General features: G+C 38.0%; 1 protein-coding gene across 1 annotated transcript in view; it reads left to right on the top strand.

Moving 5' to 3' along the window:
• Positions 1-21096, top strand: part of LOC134538429 (ATP-binding cassette sub-family G member 1-like) — a 203314-nt gene that overhangs the window by 158451 nt on the left and 23767 nt on the right. Inside the window, exons 8-10 of the mRNA XM_063379752.1 lie at positions 5772-5917; positions 12610-12778; positions 16210-16310. Of these exons, the coding sequence (XP_063235822.1) occupies positions 5772-5917; positions 12610-12778; positions 16210-16310 (416 nt within the window). The remainder of the gene's footprint in view (positions 1-5771; positions 5918-12609; positions 12779-16209; positions 16311-21096) is intronic.

Below are 21096 nucleotides of genomic sequence, written 5' to 3'. Positions count from 1 at the left end.
GGTACAATGACTGACGGTGAATGTACAGATGCTGATGGTGACGATACAGCTGATGTTGGTGAAGGTACAGCTGCTGGAGGTGAATACAAAGTTGATGGCGGTGAAGATACAATTACTGGAGGTGAAGATGTAGAAGCCGGCTGTGAAGATGGATCAACTAAGAGTGGAAAGACCAAAAACTTTACCAAATGTCTATTTAAGAGTTCAGTGATGGGTTCTGAACCAAGCACATCATTTGCAATATCTCCAAGAGATATATTACCTTTGCCAAAATGCCCAAAATCCAACATCACCAAATGCAAAACTAACCGTAAGAAAGGTAAAGCAGCGATTCTTACTTCGAGTCCGTACAAGAGAACTTTTGGAGGAGAATTCTATAAGGGAAGGCCAAAATAACAAAAAGAGAACCAAAACAAGCAACACAAGTCAAAACAAAACATTTACAAATCTCAAACCCCAAAAAAATAGAATTGAAATGATGAAAAAGCCTGCCAAAAGTAGGCGAAGCCTTTTCAACGAAGAGGACGAAGGTGAGACCGATGATTCTGACTGCTTATATTGTGAAGAAGCATATTCAAAATAAAAAACAAATGAAGTGTGGATTAAGTGCTCCGGATGTCACCGCTGGGCTCATGAAGAATGTGCTTGCTGCGAAGAGAAAAATGGAGACTTTTTATGTGAAGGCTGTAGACGCTAAACTGTTTAAGTTATGTTTAATAGGTTAAGTTTTTATTTTTAATTGGTTCTTGTTTAAGTAAAGTCAAGACATTTTATTTGAAAACACTTAACACTTTAGCACTCTGTTTGTTAACATAGTGTAAATGCAATTGCTTTTTTTAATGAGGTTTTGTTGGGATTTTAATTCGTAATTTTATTTTATTTAGATATTGTGGAAACAATTTTTTTTAAGTCTATCTCCTGAACTTGCTAACAAATTTTATACACGTACGCCTTGGTTTTATATTTATTATTATAATGAGTTATGTTAATGTTTTACCTACGTCGGGTAAAATGGCCATTGACTGGCCATTTTACCCGACATATGTGGGCAAAGTGGCCATTTGGTACAATTAATTTTAAAATTTAATAAAAAAATAATGGTTTGCAAGACATAAAGAAATTAATATTTTTTTGATTGTACGAAAACTATATTATATGAAGGGTTATTTTATATTTCAATTTTAATTACAGTATAAAATTTATGTATCGTTTTAACTTAGGATGGCCACTTTACCCTGCTCTCCCTACCTAAATAAATACAATAAATATCAAATCAGTTATATTACAGCTGGTGTAAAATTAAATACTCTAGGAAAGTATTGTCTAAACATCTTCATCAAATACACTTGGACGATTGTCTAATTTTTTACAAACGTTTATTTTTTTAAGCTGTAGACTTGTCAAAATGAGAATACAACTGTTAAATTGCACCATGAACAAAAGGATACAATTCATAACAGAGCTACATGCGTACGACAACATGACGTCAGCAGCTGCCTTTCAAACTGTCGTATTATGCCCTTTTACCATAACACGACAGTTTGAAAGGTTTGTGTGCCATTATCTGATTGAATTACTGCAGTCGAGTTACCTCTTTTTACGCTTACATGAAAGAAACAATAATTGCTTACCTTCACGCGCGTGTTTATGTAGCTATTCTTACTTCTTTTCCCTGGCACAAAAGGAATTATAGCGACACTGATTGCTTATTGCCAGTGAAACGATAATAGCTTTGCTGCTGACCTTGTTATTCTGCCATAATCACTGCACGCTTTAGTAAATGTCAAGTGTGTATTTAAAATTACGTGAATAATAAAGCAGTTCATAAAATATTCTACAATATTACAGAAACACTGAAAATAATCTGGCACATTTGTGTTCTATGGCCAAGATACTAATACCGCCTAATCCTGGGATCATCATGGATTTATCTTGTCATAATTGTAACCAACGACTAACTAATCCGTTCTCGAACTCTAGATCAAGCCACGATTGTTTCGGGGATTCATTGGGTACAAAGTAGACTTGAAGCACCTATGATCACTGTGCTCTTGACATGCGACTCTGAGCCAGTTATAAACAAGGAGAAGAAGTGGTTACCCAATCAGGTGTAACCACTAAATGACGTGACCTTTTTATCGACCAGTGAGCATTCATAAATATAACGGGTGGCAGGGGATACGAAAACTAGCATTTTTGACGTTACAACGTCTAATAAATCGATGAACGCCGGCTGCACGCACGAAAAAGTTGACGTCGACCCAAGTGTCGCCCTAATTTCCGCAGTCCGTAATGTTGTGCCAACGCCTTCTCCTGCCCGTGGCAGAGGCGTGTAGTGTAGCGCGAACAAAGTGCAGTGTCAGTGCAAGGTGCAACGCGACGATCGGCTGCGAGCCGGAAGTGCAATAGCCGCCCGCGCGGCTATTCTGTGAGAGTTATGGAATCAGTGTATTTTCCCCTCCTGGGACCAATTAGTTACGTGAAACTATTAATTATATTATATTTAAAATACATTTTATAGATTATCCTTCCTGTAATGTTTGATAAGTCATTTTGTTTAATTCTTGTTGACCGCGCGACAAGGCCGCAGTTCGAGCCCAGACTGTCTGCCGCGCTCCGCACGGTTCGCGCGCGAAGTTCCGGCGGGGAGAGGCAGTTCTGGCGGCGAGGCTCTCGGGTTGGACGCGCCGCGCAACACGAGACCATCATCCCTCAACCATTGAGGATCCGTCATTAACTACAGGTCCATTCGAACTGGTTCGCATTGTCGTTGAAGTCCGCCCCGAATTTCGGTGATATCAAGTCTGCCGTGTAACGGAGTAGTGAAAGAGTTCACCGCGTCCGCGTGATCGCTGCGAAGGAGCGAAACTGTAAATATTCAGTGTCTTAGTGTATCTCTATGCGTAATCCGTGTCGACCACTGATTGGTCAGTAATTGTACTGTGTGATACGTGTTGTGTAGGCTAGTCTGTAAACACCTTTTAGTTCGTGCTCATGTAAACCGGGCGTCCCGCACCAGGAATACTATCGTCGTGTACCGGATCACCGATTGGTCAGGAAATGTACTGCGTGACTCGTGTTTTGTAGGCCAGATTGCAAACATCTGTGCGTTCGGAATCAACCATAAAACGACCACTAATGTGTTAGAGCCGTGCCCATGCACTCGCAGACGGAAAGGGCTAGGATTGTGACAGCGCCATGTATAGGGACCGGAAAAATTCTCGGTTTTAATGACCTCTAGGTTAGACTCCACGACCCTATATGTACTCAGAAAAATCACATCTACTCATTGGCTACTGACACGTGATAACTGTCAACTGGAAGGCTTGTGAATTAAAACTTCTTTCGTCAAGAGTTATTCATTGGCTCAGAGTCCTGCAGGCAAACTGTGGTCCAATATCGAAGCAGCAGTAAGTTAAACACATTTGGATTCTATACTATCGCGAAATTAAACCGCGAATTTTTCCGGTCTCTAGCCATGTACTAATGGGAAGGTGTAATTAAATCAAAACAAAGTTAACTCATAAACTCTTCATTTCGTCGCCACTGTCTCCCACCACATGGCCAGGAACCCGTTCAGAGCTAGTCGGACCTAACAAACCTTACAGGAGATAGTTCAGGTGACAACAAAGTGTCCCGTTACGCACATTGTCCCGTTACGCTGTGTCCCGTTACGCTCATTGTACGCTTGCGCCGCATATATCTCTCTTCCACTCAATTGGAACAACCATCGATTTGACTTTTTCGAGGAACATTAAACTTGAAACACTCCCATTCGTTTCTCACTTTTCCTATCATCGTCCAATCCTTAACAGAATAACACAGATTGGAAGAAGTTAAATAGCAAACATGTATAAAAGTTATAGTTAAAATAATCTCTTCGTTAAAGGAAGAAACATATTTGAATTAATGAGTGCAAATAAAAGTAAATTTTTCAATTAAATTGTAGATTTCATTTTACTCCTTCTTTGTATCCATACAAAATAGTGATAATTCAATAAAAATGATTCAATTTGATTCATAAAAGTATGCAATCATTTGATCAATGTTTTTTTATGACGTCACGTTAAACTATTGTCCGTAAATCGACTTTACAGACAACCAATTTTTATTTTTTTTATTTTGAGGAACCAATGTCTGGAAACGAAACGCCGCGTAGTTACAAGAGCGAAAAATAGCGCGTTATGCGCCACTCTATTGGCTGACTGGCTGAAACATAGCACGAACGCAGTGCAATGACTATCAAACACTCCGTGCGGAGAAGGCGGTGAACTGAGCAAATATGTTATAGTTAGCATAGTTAGCATTACGTAGTAGCAACTAGCAATCTGGTGTACACCTTGAACACAGGAAAATAAATTTTGTATGTTTACAAAGATTCCATTGACAGCCAGTTGCCAAGAAACATTTTTTAAATTACTACATGAAAAATATTATAGCTTTGTATATATGAAGTATGGCAAATAGTTATATTTTTTAATTGATGTAATCAAGTATTAAAAACTGGGATTTAATTTGGTTTTATTATGCTAATTAATGTGCGCAGTTAATATTGGAAAGCTTTCCAGCAAACGGTTTACAAATAAATTTAACTATTTGAGTTACTGTGACAACACAAGGCATAAATTCCTGGGTAAGAGTCGAACCCAGAATTACTGCCAACGTTTATTTTGTAGTGATACAGTTGTTTTCATGTAAATGTAAGAATTTACAAATATCCGTAATTTTACATGTATGTTTATGTTCCATTTACAAAAAAAAATAATTTACAGTGCATAGCAAACTGAGTCAAGCCCTGAGTAAAATAAATCCGCAACGTAACCGTGCCTCTACTTTTACAACAAAATGCTCACCAGTTTATATAGTGTATGACTGAAATCACTCAAGGTAGAAATTTGCTAAGAAAAACAAATCACACCTGTTTGAATACTAAGCTGGAAGTTTGTTTCATAGCTTGGATGGAGTTCACTGGTAAGAATCTTACAATTCCACCATGAAGTTGTTACATAACATAAAGATGTTAAACAACACATCAGCAAGAAATTAGCGTTTAACATTATTGTAACTAAAAAAAGGTAATACATAAATAAAAAATAAAAGAGTATTTCATTACTATTATTATTTCAATTATAGCTAGGCATTGGATAAATTTGCGGTTTTTTGACATCTCGGATGGACTCCACAATGCTATATGTACTCGGGCAAATTACACCTGCTCATTGGCTACTGACTCGAGAGACCTGTTAACTGGGATGCTTGTGATTATATATTTTTTTTTTCTGGCGGCTATTCATTGGCTCAGGGTCCATCAGATAAACTTTGGCACAAACACTGAAGCAGCTTGCAAAATGAATCTGAGAATTTTTCAGGTATCTGATTATAATATGGTGATTGCTACACACAACCCCACTTCATGACTTCCATAAATATACTCGCCCATCGGTAGAGGCCGGAAAAATTCGCGGATTCATTACGAGATACATCCTAGAAAGTATACCTAGGTACCGCCTCTGCGATTGGCCCATCTTTTATCTGGGGAACTGTGAGCCAATGGGAAACCCCCAACCAAGAAGGTGCCGAATTACGGACAACCTAGTTGAGACGTCTAACGAGTCAGCGGCCAATGAACAGTTGTCATTGTCCCGAGTATGTAAAGGACTTTGGAGTCGATCCTAGAGGTCGATGAACCCATGAATTATTCGTGTCCCTGCCGATCGGTGAACTCACGCGACGACCGTGCTTGCTCCTGGAGTCGTGTCTCTCCTGTTCAGTTTTAGAAATAGAGCTGGGAGGAGACAAGAAGAGCTGCTGCGAGTCTGCTGTGGAGAAGTTCAAGTTTGACGCGAGGCCGCCGTCAGAGTTGGAGAAGTTCCCCGTGCTGATGAACCGCTGCTTCATACAACTGTACAGAGACTGGGTGGGTAGGAACTAACGCAATGATGTCTTAGTATACAGAATGTTTCAGAAATATTCCTTCGACATCACAAGTTTATAACGTCAACATCATAAAGACACTAGTGGTTGTCCCCGTGCGAATGATCTCTCGGTAGGAACCGGAAAAATTCGCGGGTTCAATGACCTGTAGGATGAACTCCACAGTTCTACGTACACTCGGTCAAATGTGACCCACTCATTGGTTGCTGTCTTGTGAGACGTCCTAACGTAGCAGCCTGTGATTCGATACAGCTTTTGTTGGTTCTTTCTCATTGGCCCAGAGTCATCTAGGTGAGTTGTGAGCCAATAACAGAGGTTGCATTGAGATATAACTATTTGTATTTTAGCCTATTGCGAAATGAACTCGCGAATTTTTCCGGTCTCTATCACAAGTTATTTTTTTTTTCTTTTTGCGTATCACATCATACAGTAATAATTTTATCATCGATCGTGAAATAGTTATTAATTGTGATGAAATAATTATCAAATAATTTTAAAAATATATCATCAATCGTAAAAATTGTTATTCATTGTGGTAGAATAAAAATAATAAGTTTATCAATGTAGTACATAGTAGTACAGGTAGAAAAGGGAGCTCACCTACTATTGGTTGCACTTGGTTGTAAAAAATATGTGGTTTCATTTTTATATATTCGGTTCCCGTAATAGTAGCGATTTTACATACAAACCGGTTTTTAAGTCTAATAAAAAGCTTGTACACACAAAACGTTTCATAAAAATCGGTATAAGAGTTTTGCATGATGCTCGAAGAAACAAACAGACAAATCTTCAAAAATAATATAGAAATTCAATAAAAATAATACAATAATAAATTATTTTAATTCGATGATAAAAATAATCTTCATAATGTTACAAAATTTATATGGATTTACTACGAGGTTTTTGCTTTAAAAAAAACAATACATTTGAGTTTTAATTTTATTACATATATATATAAAGGATCAATACATTTGAGTTTTAATTTTATTACATATATATATAAAGGTTCAATAAATTTGAGTTTTAATTTTATTACATATATATATGTAATAAAATAAAAACTCAAATGTATTGATCTTTTTTCTTAGCAAAAACCTCGCTGTAAATCCATATAAATTTTGTAACATTATGAAGATTATCTTTATCATCGAATTAAAATAATTTATTATTGTATTATTTTTATTGAATTTCTATATTATTTTTGAAGATTTGTCTGCATATATATAAAAATATATATACATATATATGATAAGCTTCGAGTGGATTTTAATATACATACAACAATAAAAATAGCACCATTTAGTTATCACAAAACAAAGTCTTTTCAAACTGCTGGTGCCACGGTTGAATGCTCTGAGAATTAGGAGGTTCACCGCTGTAACGTCGACGGAAATCACGTCGAACAGTTGTAACTGGCTCACACTTGTTGAAACGGAGAACTGGTTACGTGACAGCTGGTTGCTACAACACAGTAACAAAAAAAGCCTCTTTTTTTTTGCGTTCTTCGTTGCAAGTGCGAAGCAGTCACAACTGTTGAGCGTGATTTCCGTCTAAATTACGGCAGCGGACCTATGGTGGCGCGGGGAATTGGGGGGGGGGGGGGAGGGGGCACTAAGGGTTTGAGGAGACCGGTTGCCTTGTGACAAGTAGAGACACAGCAATTTCGCGGATTCTTTGGGTCTCTCAGACTGCAAACATCTGTACCTCAGCATTGCTTTGATGACAGGTTCACAATTGTCCCGCCACTCCCCTTCACAACCGTGGACCAGTCAGCTACCAGCCAGCAGTAGAGAGACCGTATCATGTAGACCCATTCAGAAGAATGGGAGGTTCTACACAATGAATCAGCCAATAGAAAAGCATAGGAGGGTACATTATACATATAACTGTTAATTTTATTCTGTCACCAAATGAATCACCAAAATTTCCAGATATATAGTGAAAAGTAAATAAAATATTTGCATTATGTGTATATTAAATTTAAACCGAAGCTTATATATTTTTACATGTCAGTGATATACTTATGTTTGTGAAATCAAATGAATCGTTTAGATACATCTTGTATTCTCTCAGGAAAATAAGACAAGCTATCACAACATATTTTTATCAATACCCCACCAAGCATGTTGTAATGACAACGAATAATTTTGTGGTGTCCATGAAGTAGCTTATCAGTAACATTAAAAAAACTTAGTGTTCTTTTTAATTACCAGGGTAAAACACATATAGGGAAGACCGGGGCAGGTTGGCATCAGGGGCACGTTGGCACAGTCGCTGTAGTTCTCTGAACAGATGCAGTAAAGCGCCACCAGTACTATGAGAGGTGCGTCAGTCGAGTGTTTTGTCCCTCCGTTGACGGTACTGAAAATTGTGACTTTTTCAGCGGAAGAGAGAACTTTTTGTGTTTATTGAACATGTAAGTAAAATTGCATTTTTAATTAAAATCCTAAATAGCATTGTATAAATAACGTAATTTTTTGTATACATATATTCATCTTAAAGACAACTGTTTAAGGTTTACTTTTAGCTATCAAGATGAGTTAATTTTGTTCTGTTGTTTTATTGCGGGTAATGTAAAGACGTAACCAAGTAATGGGGCACATTGGCACAATGAATAAGGGGTAGGTTGGCACATTGTGCCAACGTGCCCCATAACTCAAAAAAATTATAAACAGCCCATTTTTATATCCCGATAATGTTTATGCAATATTAATAATAAAAATAAAAAAGTTTTTATTATTTATAATATATTTGCTATATTTTACAACTAGTCTATTCAATATTTCTTGCAAAAACTGAGGATGAAAACTAAAACGGTTTGTTTGTTCCTAAGATTTCACAATGGTGCGCACATACGAGAAGACTATCAGGGGTCAAGTGTCAGCTGAAACAATGGAAGCAGCTTTACTTGCTGTAAAAAGAACGAACCGTTCAATAGGGGGAGCAGCTCGAGATCTCGGCAAACCATATAGGACACTGGCTAGATATTGCGCTAATTATAAAAAAAAACATTCACTATCTGGGCCAGCATCACTACATCCTCTTACATCCCCACAACCTATGGCAGCACCAAAACAGGCTATGGCAGCACCACCACAGCCTATGGCTGCACCACCACAGACTATGGCAGCACCAAAACAGGCTATGGCAGCACCACCACAGACTATGGCAGCACCACCACAGACTATGGCAGCACCACCACAGCCTATGGCTGCACCACCACAGACTATGGCAGCACCACCGCAGACTATGGCTGCACCACCACAGACTATGGCAGCACCACCACAGCCTATGGCTGCACCACCACAGACTTTGGCAGCACCACCACAGCCTATGGCTGCACCACCACAGACTATGGCTGCACCACCATAGACTATGGCTGCACCACCACAGCTTATGGCTGCACCACCACATTCTATGGCAGCACCACCACAGCCTATGGCTGCACCACCACAGACTATGGCAGCACCACCACAGCCTATGGCAGCACCACCACAGGCTATGGCAGCACCACCACAGACTATGGCTGCACCACCACAGACTATGGCAGCACCACCACAGCCTATGGCTGCACCACCACAGACTTTGGCAGCACCACCACAGCCTATGGCTGCACCACCACAGACTATGGCTGCACCACCATAGACTATGGCTGCACCACCACAGCTTATGGCAGCACCACCATAGACTATGGCTGCACCACCACAGACTATGGCTGCACCACCACAGACTATGGCTGCACCACCACAGCCTATGGCTGCACCACCACAGACTATGGCAGCACCACCACACACTATGGCAGCACCACCAGATTATGGCAGCACAACCATTACAGAATCTGGTGAATGTTCCTGCATCTCTGCTCTGGGTGCAATTTAGCTATGCTAAACCATGGAAAGTAAGCCTACAAAAGTTTGTTTTAATTTATTTAATATATCTTGACATTCCTTTGTATGCCTTTTGAGAACATACCATCGACATCTACTCATATTGATTCGTCCCCATTACCTTTAGCGTATCCTTCCCCAGAGTTGGTAAGGCCATTCACCAAAGCAAGACCAAGAAAATAAACTGGCAAAGGCCGAAAGAAAAGGAAATCAGCAATTTTGACAGACACTCTAATAAAGAGGGCTTTGGCAGAGGAACAGGTGTCTTCAAAGAAAAAGAAACAAGGCCGTTTAAGAAACGGTAAACCACCAAAGAATCTTTTTCTTTTATATCGCACTTCCAAGAAAATTTGCATTCCAAAAAGCTCTTCCCCTTTGGAAAGTGATGGTGAAGATGAGGACTGCCTTTGTATTTGCTGCTTAGGTGCATTTAGCAATTTGGAATGCAGTCAAGAATGGGTGCAGTGTACCAAGTGTCATAAATGGCAACAAGAAGACTGCATTTCCGGTGACACTCTATTTTATGTGTGTTTCAGATGCGAGAAAAACTTGTGAAAATGATCTTGTTTACGGACGTACATTTTTCAAAGCAACAAGTTAGTTAACTTTTATTTTGTGTTTATTTTATATTGATATATTGTTATGAGTTATTATATATTTCCAGATTATTAATTACAAGATTTTGATATTTGTGTGTTGTGCCAACTTGCCCCAATAGCGGGGCACATTGGCACGCTTGTCTTTACTTCAATAAAAGTTGCTTTGAAAACTTCATACTGAAATTTACTTAAATATAGTAATTGCAATATGTGCTTTAATGTCTATTATTTTTGTTACCGACACAAAACTTTAATTTATGTTAATATCATATCTTTAAAAAATAAATTTACTAAAAGTGTGCCAACCTGCCCCAGTCTCCCCTACCTATAAAATATCAGGACGGTGTCTTTGTCGACTGGCTGCTGCTACATCATACAATATATCACATAATAAGTTAGGAAAGAAGCGATATTGAATGTCGGTCTCTATGATTTCATCAAACTTGTGCTCTGATTGGACAACAGGTTAACGCTTAGCACATTCACCCGCTTCAAAAATGACTGCCACCAAAGGAAACCAATTAATTGGCTACATCCCAATAGATGACAAAGAAGCGATGTTGAATGTCAGATTTCACAATACTAGTGTAGATACAGATTTTATAAAACGACTAGATCTCTATGGTTGCTTTACTCTTTAACTGCACCGTCATTAATGTGAGACGTTAAACATAATTTTTGTATGATTGAGAAATTTTACTTTTTTATTGAAAATACACAAGGATTTTATTACATCAATAGTATGTTTTGACATGACCTAGGACAAGTTTAAGGCTGGTGCTGACCGCCATCTTAGAATGTTATGTCATAATGGTCATTTTGGATTATCGTGACCATGAACTTTTACCTTGACCCGGGAGTCAATTTGGATTCCGCCATCTGGATTATGCCATCTTCAATTCTACGATTTGGTTTTCCGCCATTTTGTTTTCTAATGAAATCGAATGCCCCAATGCACTTTTTGTTACAGATGCCAGCTTAAAAATTCTGTATTTTAATGCTAAAAAATTTTAAAATTTTAAAAAAGAACTAAAACAATTTTAATAAATATCATAGAGGCATCTTGGATTCTAGAATGTTTTACTTTTAGTTACTGCCGCAATCTTTAACATCTGTAATTATAGAACATTTAGGGTAATATTTTAAAATTAATACAAAATTTATTAATTAAATTGTATTAAAAATCGTACTTATGTTGTGGAGTCCTCGGTCCTAACCCGGTAAGGTCATTCGATTAAAAATGGTCTCCTCCAAGGAAGCCACTGGCAGACTAACCTCCCACCACTAATGCGAAGGAATATATTACATCATACAGTGGAACATCATGGCGGGCATCTAGGAACCTTCATTTTCTTTTCTAATACTAAAGGGCACTGCCACCATGTTAGTTTAATTTTTACCCACTAGAGTGTAGTTTTATTAATTACTTTGAAATCCACCATCTTATCGGCCATCTCTGCACCAATATTAAAATTCGGTCATTTTTAAGCTGTAAATTAGGAGAAAAAAAATTAAAATTAAAATTAATTACTTAGTAAATAATGATTGATGCAATCGATTTACATTATCGGTTTGATTCTGGATCCATAAAAAAAGGTTTTTTTATTTAATCAATTAATTATTTTGATTCAAACCAAAGACTCCATGTTTCCATTTAAAATTTTATTTATTAAATGTTGTTCTTAATTTAAAAATTGTTCCCCATTTTCTAGCATCAAAATTTTGATTTCAAAATTGGCATCCGTAACGACAAGTGCAACATTGGTGAGTGGGGCATTAGATTTCAAGAGAAAACAAAATTGGGAAATTCAAGATGGCATCATCCAAGACGGTGGAATCCAAAATGGCCACTTGGTTCGAGGTAAAGTTCAAACATCATGGTCACGGTCATCCAAGATGCCGCTTTGATTTCACAATTCAAGATGGTGGTCGGCACCACAGCTTAAGCCTGTTCTCGTACATACCAAAACACACTACTTGCACCCAAATAAAAAGCAACAAATTTCCTGTAAATAAAGTTGCAGACATTGATTAAGTAAAATCTTACTTTAAGTAAGTTTCGTGTCTGAGTTTCGTATTATAAGTTAATTGGCAAGATGAGAACACATGAATTTGCATGTTACCAAGGTTAGATGTTTACGCTTCACTGGCGATCACTAAAAGACTCACCACATATTGTTTGATTTCAGACGGTTACGCACTTGAAATGTATAATGCACGTGGTTGTTGGCGTTCTCGTGGGCTGCAACTACCAGAACATGGGCTCCGACGCTTCCAAGACGGTCAGCAACTTCGCTTACTACATGTGCACAATAACCTACCTCATATTCTCATCCATGATGCCGTCCATCCTCAGATGTAAGTAAAGAAACTGAGAAGAAAATTTCTTGAAATAGCCTCTGTCGAAAATGGTTCGCTTTTCCGGGTGTTCTGGATAGCATGAAAATACTTTTGAGCAGTGTTCGATTCTGCAGCACGTCCATAAAAATTGTCCAAATTATCATTTAAATAGTGTCAACTGTAAGCATTGTAGAGTGTTGGTTCAAACTCACAATTAAAGAGTTAATTAAACAGTTTTAGATAAGCGCATGCAGCGCGAAGGAATGGCTCTTTCCACAACTGGTACCCCAATTTGAAGAGGGTGGACCTGTAAACTTTATTTTGTAAAAAATTGGAGCCCTTCACATTGTAATCTCTTTTCACGAGAGTGGTTGAACGTCAAAGTCCCTGACTGTTGGATTGGTCGAGATGGGCGAGACGACAGAGCTCTTTTTCGCTGGCCTCCGCGTTCATCTGATATAACGCCATGCGATATTTTCCTTTAGGGCTTTATAAAAGATCGTGTATACGTTTCACCGCTACCTAATAATTTTCCAGAGTTGGGACACAGAATTGAAGAGGCTATCGCTTCCATTACTCCGGACGTGTTGACCAAAGTGTGGGAAAGATTTAGCGTAAGGTTGGATGTATGCCGTATAACTAAAAGTGCACATATTGATGAATTGTAAAAAAAGTTGGTATTTTACCTTTATTTTGATGTTTGATTTGTTGTTAATAGTCTCAATAAAACTATTATAATACATAATTGAATCTGGGACATTATTTTATGGACAACCTGTATTTTAATTGAAAGTGATGGTTCGTTGATACTTGTTTCCGAGTAATGGCGGCCCCAGTTAATGCCCTGGTGTAGGAAGCCACAGCACACTTGGGAGTTTACATGGCGGGATGTTATTGCAGTGGTTTGTCTCTGCCTTCATCTTTGTACGGAGGTGAAGGGACATCACACCAAGCTGGGAATCGAACCCAAGTCCATAACCATTGAGCCAACAGGCCAGACTTATAATTTTATTACACTTTAATTAATTTCCGTCGTGGGGACTTTTAAACTTGCTTGCATAAAACACAATGAAGACTAAATACCGGCCAGTTCAGTACGAACAACCAGGGGCGCAAATCTGTAGCATTTCGCAAGGGCCCCTTGTGGCCCAAGAGTTTCGTTATCTCGGTTAACTGACGCAAGTCATCTCTGGATAAGGCACTTGTGTGTTGTAGACTTCCCTTATTTTGGCCTGTACGCATGCAGCAAGCAAAATCTTTAAGATGTACATAAATGTATCCATAAAACAAAGTTTTAACAGCAAAACCCGTTTTAACAGTCATACTTTTGCAAGTGGGGCTTCTTATTTTTAGAAAAAAGGCTCCCCTACAACCCCCCCCCCCCTCCAAAGCCCCAGAATCTATGACCATACTAACAACACAGGCAAAAGAGTGAAAAATAATCTAGCGGAAAGTGGTGTAAATACAAAATTTATTTTTTAAGTAAACTTTTATCTGGTGTAAAATACGATTATTCTTCTTTTCAATAAATTTGAAGCTCTGGTGATATATTTTTCACCATAAATCTGTATTATAATTTAAAAAATGATTTTACAAGAGAAAATTAATTTATTTCCGTAGTAATTATATTGTCAAACAGATACAATACCCACCTGCCATATATCGGCCCGGCGTGCCAACAATTCCAAGTTTCCATACAAAAAAAAAAATTCTTTAAACTGTCCGGTATTAGAAGACGCGCGGAAATATCGACGATTATTTTGGTCACAATATTAGGCTTCAAACATTCGTAACATTAAATTTCTTTGATGATAGGCTTTATTTACAAGTAATTTGTTGTTGGTTTTTTTCGTTGGACTTAATTAATTCACTGTGTAATATCTTTAAAAGGTAAAATTTACAAATCCCATCAGAATTATGCCCAACGTCTCAATAAATGAAAGTGCTGCTAAAGTCTGAAACAAAGATAGAGGTCTATACTGTTGTTAAAATATGTATCTACAATAATATTTTGAATATAACGTGTGAGTTTTATGTTTGCTTGTAAGGAGTGACCTCAAACAAATAATCTACCTATTTCAAAAGTTATTTCACTGTTATAAGACTACATTATTTCAGGTGGACAAAGGCTATGTTTTGCTTTAAAAGTATGTCTTTCTGTAGTTATCTTCGCTATCACATCAACACAACATTGGTCAGCTCTGCCACTCACTCCCTTCAATGATGTGTGACAGAGAGTGGCCAAATCAGGTAGACATACTCCCAAAAAGGGCAGTTTCTGCAGAAAGATATCAGCCAAAAGGAAAGCGAATGTGTGTAGAGTAACAACAGTTAATTAATAGATTCAATAAGTAATGAGACAAATCGATGTAACTCAAAAACGGTTTATTTAATTTTAAAAAATTTTTACCTATGTTTCAACATAATCCCTCCCAACACTTATACACGTGTCCCATCGATCCCTTAAGTTTCATATTCCCCTGGCATTGAATTCTTTTGTCTGCTTTCGGAGCCACATTTGTACTTGAATTTTGACTCATTCGTTGGAGCCGAATTTTTTGCCACGTAGAGGGACCAAACACATGAAAGTCTGAGGGGGCGAGATCAGGATTTTAAGGAGGGTGTGGAATAATCTCCCAGCCCAGTTTTTGAATGAATTCTTGCGTTATCTGTTATGTATGCGACCGTGCATTGTCGTGAAGCAAAATCACGCCTATTTTCGAAAGTCCACGACGTTTAGTGTGAATTGCAGGCTTTGATTTGTTTTCCAGCATATCAGTGCAATATTGACTGTTGATTGATCGCTGATCTTCAAGAAAATCGCATAAAAAAGGCCATGTGAGTTCCAGAAAAGTATGAGCATAACTTGGCCAGCAGATGGCTGGGTCTTGAAATTTTTCCGCGTTGGAGAACTTGTGTGTTTCCACTCGAGGGCTTGTCTCGTCGACTCAGGCTCATAATAGTGAATCCATGTCTCATCATGTTGCAAATTTCATTAGAGATGTAATCTCTGTTATGACAGTATGTTACAGGTTAAGGTAGCCGCATTTATATGAGCATTGCATTTTGTCACCAATCAATTATTTGTAGTAAAATAATTAGTTTGGCTAATTGATTTATGTTCATTCAATAGAAGTAAATATTCCGTGTTCATAAAATATTTCCGTACAAACATCTGGAATTATCAAAACTATTCCAACATTATAAGTGAGACCATGCCTCACAAAATTGAATGTACACGTGTTTCTAAATATGTATACAGAAATTAAATTTTTGGGAATAGTAACACCCGACAGTATAAATTACACGTAAAATAACTTGTCGTTAGAATTAAACATAAAATGACTGTTTTTTTAAAATTTAGTTGTATTTTAAAGTACGAGTATTTACATTACATATTGTTTTCTCTATCCAGAATATACTGTATCACTTCTCATTGTTTGTTTCAGTTCCGAGTGAAATGTCGGTATTAAAGAAGGAGAAATTAAACAGATGGTACTGCCTGAGGACGTACTACTTGGCTGTTCTTATCAGCAGCATACCTGTACAGGTACGTTTTGGCAGTTCAACATGACTAGTGTAAATATTTATGTTTCCAGAAATTCAGTTAAAAAAAGTACTTCATAAGTCCATTATTTATTTTGACTAAGTTGAAAGAATGTTGCTTGTACACCTGGTACGTAATTCAGTAATTCCCTTTATATCTTTCAAAAAGTTTTAGTATTTATAGGTGTTGTTGTGCTGTGCAACACTAGCTGCTGGAATGTATTTTCTACATTACTATAATAACTCCACATTTAAATATTAAATATGTTTATTTAGTGCTTATGGTGTTTATATAATACTGTAAATATAAAAACTTATAAACAAAAACCTATACTTCTACGTAAAATGGTTTTCTGAATTTAAAAAAAAATTGTACATACATTTCGTGCCTTTATACAAGAGAATGTATTGCTATAACTAGTAGCCTATTTTTATTTAAATGATTTTGAAAGTTGTTTATTCATTTTAGTAAACATTTAATTAAAAATACAATGCCTTTGCGCACTTTCTTACACATATTGGTTCCTTTGCATGATTTTTGGCTCATATATCTGATTATGTAATGACACTCCACTAGCCTTTTATTGTATGTCATAGATTGTGGTGCCTAGAATTCTATCTGCGAATCTCAAATCTCATACCATGGTTAGGTGGCCAGTCAAGGGATGTGAGAAAACATACATTCCTCCGCCCTTATAAATTCCATAAAATAACTTCTAACTCTTTCCAGTGGAATGCAGTCGCATGCAATCTGGCGTTTACGGTATAGAAAATAAATTGATTAGTCTAATATAACCACGTTGCAGAATCACAAAAAAAGACTGATGTATTTTTAACGGTAATAGTGCAAATTTTTTTTGTGAAGAATATCGAGTAACATGCCATGTATTTTAGGACTTTAGTAAATTACGCTAGTAAGTTGGCAGTTTTTTGTGAAATGCGTTTTGGTTCAGTAGGTATTTTTTTTTAAAAAAGCGCGTTTCTTGGAAGAATACGTGTAAGATTGTTTTAATTCACAAAATAAAAAAACCTAGAACCAAAAACAAATATAGCTGTGTAATGAATTTTCGGCAAAAGGTACGGACATTCTCTTTTTTTTTTTTCCAGTAAGTCAAAATACTAGCTGCAAACGTAGCCCACTTACATCGATACTAAGAATAAACTTCAAGCTCGCCTCGCCTTTTCATACTAACAGCGAGTGAATGACTTCACATCGTCGCACGAAAAAATCAATTGATTTAGAAAGTAGTCATCAGAACAAAGTAAATAAATATTGCGAAGAGAAAATTATTATTTTTTGTTCATTGTTTTCTTGCATTTTTGAAAATTTATTTATCTTTGGAAAGTTGTGGGGTTCAATAATATTAAGTTATTCGGTAGTGCGAGAGTAAATGCTAATAAATTTATTCTAATCACACTGACAAAAACTATTTGTGTGTACGGCTTCTGGAAAGGGCCGGTCAAAACGGACAGCATCTATGAAAAATTCGTCTTGGTCTTCTTGGCTTACTGCCACGCCGTCCGTTCGTTTCTGTTTACATTTTTTTTGGAACGGAAACCGGAAACAGCAAATAATAGTGTTTTTCTTCTTCTATGCTAATAAAAAGCAGATATTGGGATAAAAAGTTAAATTTGACTAATGTATTCGGATCAGGAATATTCTAACCATCACCAACATAAAGTCAGAGGGTCACGTGAACCAATCAGCGGTCAGTGTGCGCGAACACTCATTGGGACGTAGCAGTTGTAGAGGGGGGCCTTTCAACCACATGATAAGAAACATCGGACGCCTAATGGATACAGCAGCCTCTCACAGCATGTAGCTATTGGTTGCGTAGCTCCAAGACTTCCTCTGTGCACGTCAAAGATAGCGGACAGATGATAACGGCACCTATACCTGTCGAAGCGACGCTATGAGACACACGCCTGGCTGGACATAGGAGCTCTATAACCGCGGGGTCGCTTAAGGGTGACACTGGCTCACTTCATTGCACGCCTCCTCGCCTCTACGCGCCAGGCACCGAACTGACGCGCAGTCTTGTCGTCGGTAACCCACATTTATGGGACTTAAAGTGGTGACTCTGTAATCGTATTATTTAGTATTTGTCATAAGCTCGTTGCCTTTATATATCAAACCTACAATACTGTGCACCAAATGTTTCATGCCTTACAAAACGCTCATAAATAAACTCATTGTTGCCTTGTTCATTGTTAAAAACACACACGATAACAGATTGCAATGGGCGCTTTCTCTCTCTCCTATCTTTCTCTCTCTAACATACGCCGACTGCCGTTAGCGCTGTTCTTGTTTCTTCAGGCGCTGTAGCCGTACATCATATGAATTTAAAATTGTTTTTTTTTTTTGACAAGGTGTTTTTGCATATTGTATAGAATCGAAATACGCATAAGGCGATAACTTTTTTGCATACTTAAAGGAATTTTAATTGGCCAAAAAAGTTTTAAATACGTTAGTAGATGGAAATAGAGAAGTCTGGGACAATGTATTTGTTATGGGACTATGGCTTGGTGGCGTCGTGGATTGTTGGCTTACGAGCAGTAAGGAATCGGCCATGTTTAGACATGTACGCCTCTTTTTACATATGATCAGGACATAGACAGCCACATTCGCCATCTTGGTATCCAAAATTTTTGAAAATCTGTAATTATCGAGCTATAAATACGGGAAAAATTCCAAAAATTATTATTTAAAATATCACTAGTTAAAATAATGATTGATTCCGTAGTTTCCAGTTTTTTTTTATCCTTGCTCTTTACAAAATAATATAAATTTGTGTCAAGAATATATTTTTATTTTTATTTAACATTTAAGAGACCGGGTCAAGGAAAAAAACAATAAAATTACAAATAAAAAAATTATTATATATATTATAAAAGTGGAAACAAGGAAATTACTAGCGTTTCGTGATTTTCACAGTCTTTTTAGAAGGCGAAGTAAAACATTTGCATTGCTTGACAAGTGTTTTCAGGGCAGTTCTACAGTCAGTCGATTGATTAGGCACGTCTAATAGGTTAGACATACACATTAGGTAATTTGGCAAGGTATGCCCAGTCGGTAGTAAGTCACTATTTCAGAGGCTAGGAACGGATGTCTAGTAGGTTGCAAGACGCATCCAGTTGGTAGCTAGGCATGTATATTCAGTAGTCATGCACGTAATCGGTGGCCAGGTACATTCAGTTTGTAGCTGACTTGTCCAGTTATCATCTAGGCATGTCCAGTCAGCGACCAGGCATGTCCTGTTATTGGCTAGACTCATAAAGTTGGTGGCAAGTTTCGTTCAGTCGGTGGCCAGGCATGTCTATTCAGCGGTCAGGCGTGTATACCTATAGCGGATAGGCACATTCAGTTTGTTGGCTAGACATGTACAGTCTTAAGTAAGTGCCTCACCACTTACATGTTGTAGTGTGGCTGATACGATCACTTGGTGGCCAGGCACAACCAGTTGGTGGTCAGACACATCAGATAGGTTGGACATACACCTCTAGCATGTTAAGAAGATATGTCCAGTCGATAACCAGTTACATCCAGTCGGTAGCCAGTCATGTCTATTCAGTGACCAGAAACGCATGTCCAGGAGGTGGCAAGACACATCCAGTTGGTGGTCAGGCATGTCTATTTATTGGCCTGATACGTAATCGGTGACCAATTACTTCTTAATGTAAGCTATGCATGTCAGTCAGCTGACCATTCACGGCACGTCCGGTCGGTTGGTCAGGCTAACAGGCTTAGTTAGTGGTAATACATGCCAAATCGGTGGACAGACACGTCCAAGCAGTCGCCAGGAATGCGTGTCCAGTAGGTTGCCACACCACCTCCAGTTGTAGTCAGTGCCTGGTCACTGAATAGACTGAATAGACGCGCCTGGACAACCAACTGGATGTGTCTTGCCACTTACTTGACGTGCCTGACTATCGAGTATGTGACTAGCTACCAACTGGACGAGTCTTTCCACCTACTGGACGTGCGTTCCTGGTCACTGAATAGAGTGCCTGTCCACCGACTGAACGAACCTTGCCACCGACTTGATTCTAGCCAACAACAGGACTTGCCAACAATTGGACATGTTTGCACACAAACTGAATGTACTTGGCTGCCAATTATGTGCCCGGTTACTGAATACACATGCCTAGCTACCAACTGGACGCGTCTTGCCACCTACTGGACACACGTTCCCGGCCACTGGCCACTGACCACCGACTGGGCCTGCCGTGCCAACCTGCTAGATGCGTCTGTTTAACCTATCAGACGTGCCTGACTAATCTACTGGCATGTGGAACTGCTCTGAAAAAACATGTCAAACTATGCAAAGGACTCGTTTATCCTTCTAAGACTGTAAAAATTGTGAAACGATGGTAATTTCCTTCTTTGTACTTGTATAATTTATAAAAAAAATTGTAGTTTTGTTGCATTTTTTCCTTTAACCTCTAACTTCAATGTTAAAATTTAAAAATTAAATATTTTTGACCTGAATTTATACTATTTTGCATCCAGCAAGGATAAAATCTAGTAAAGAAAATGGTCGAATCAATCATCTATATCAATCGAAATAATATTTATTTTAATAAGCGAATTTATTAATGATTTTTGCATTTTTTCCCCGAATTTATAGCTAGATAATTACAGTTTTTCAAAATTTGTGGATTCTATGATGGTGGATGTGGCGACATAAAAAATGGCCGCCGAGCTCCTGACCATAAGCAACGAGCGGCGAACACGTCTGAACATGGCACGACTGGCAAGCCAACAAGGCATTGAGCCATCAAGTCGTAGT

Source organism: Bacillus rossius, chromosome 13 (genome assembly GCF_032445375.1).
Source record: "Bacillus rossius redtenbacheri isolate Brsri chromosome 13, Brsri_v3, whole genome shotgun sequence".
NCBI classification, from domain to species: domain Eukaryota; kingdom Metazoa; phylum Arthropoda; class Insecta; order Phasmatodea; family Bacillidae; genus Bacillus; species Bacillus rossius.
The sequence above is the reverse complement of the archived record's forward strand: the minus strand, read 5'-3'. Positions and strand labels throughout refer to the sequence as shown.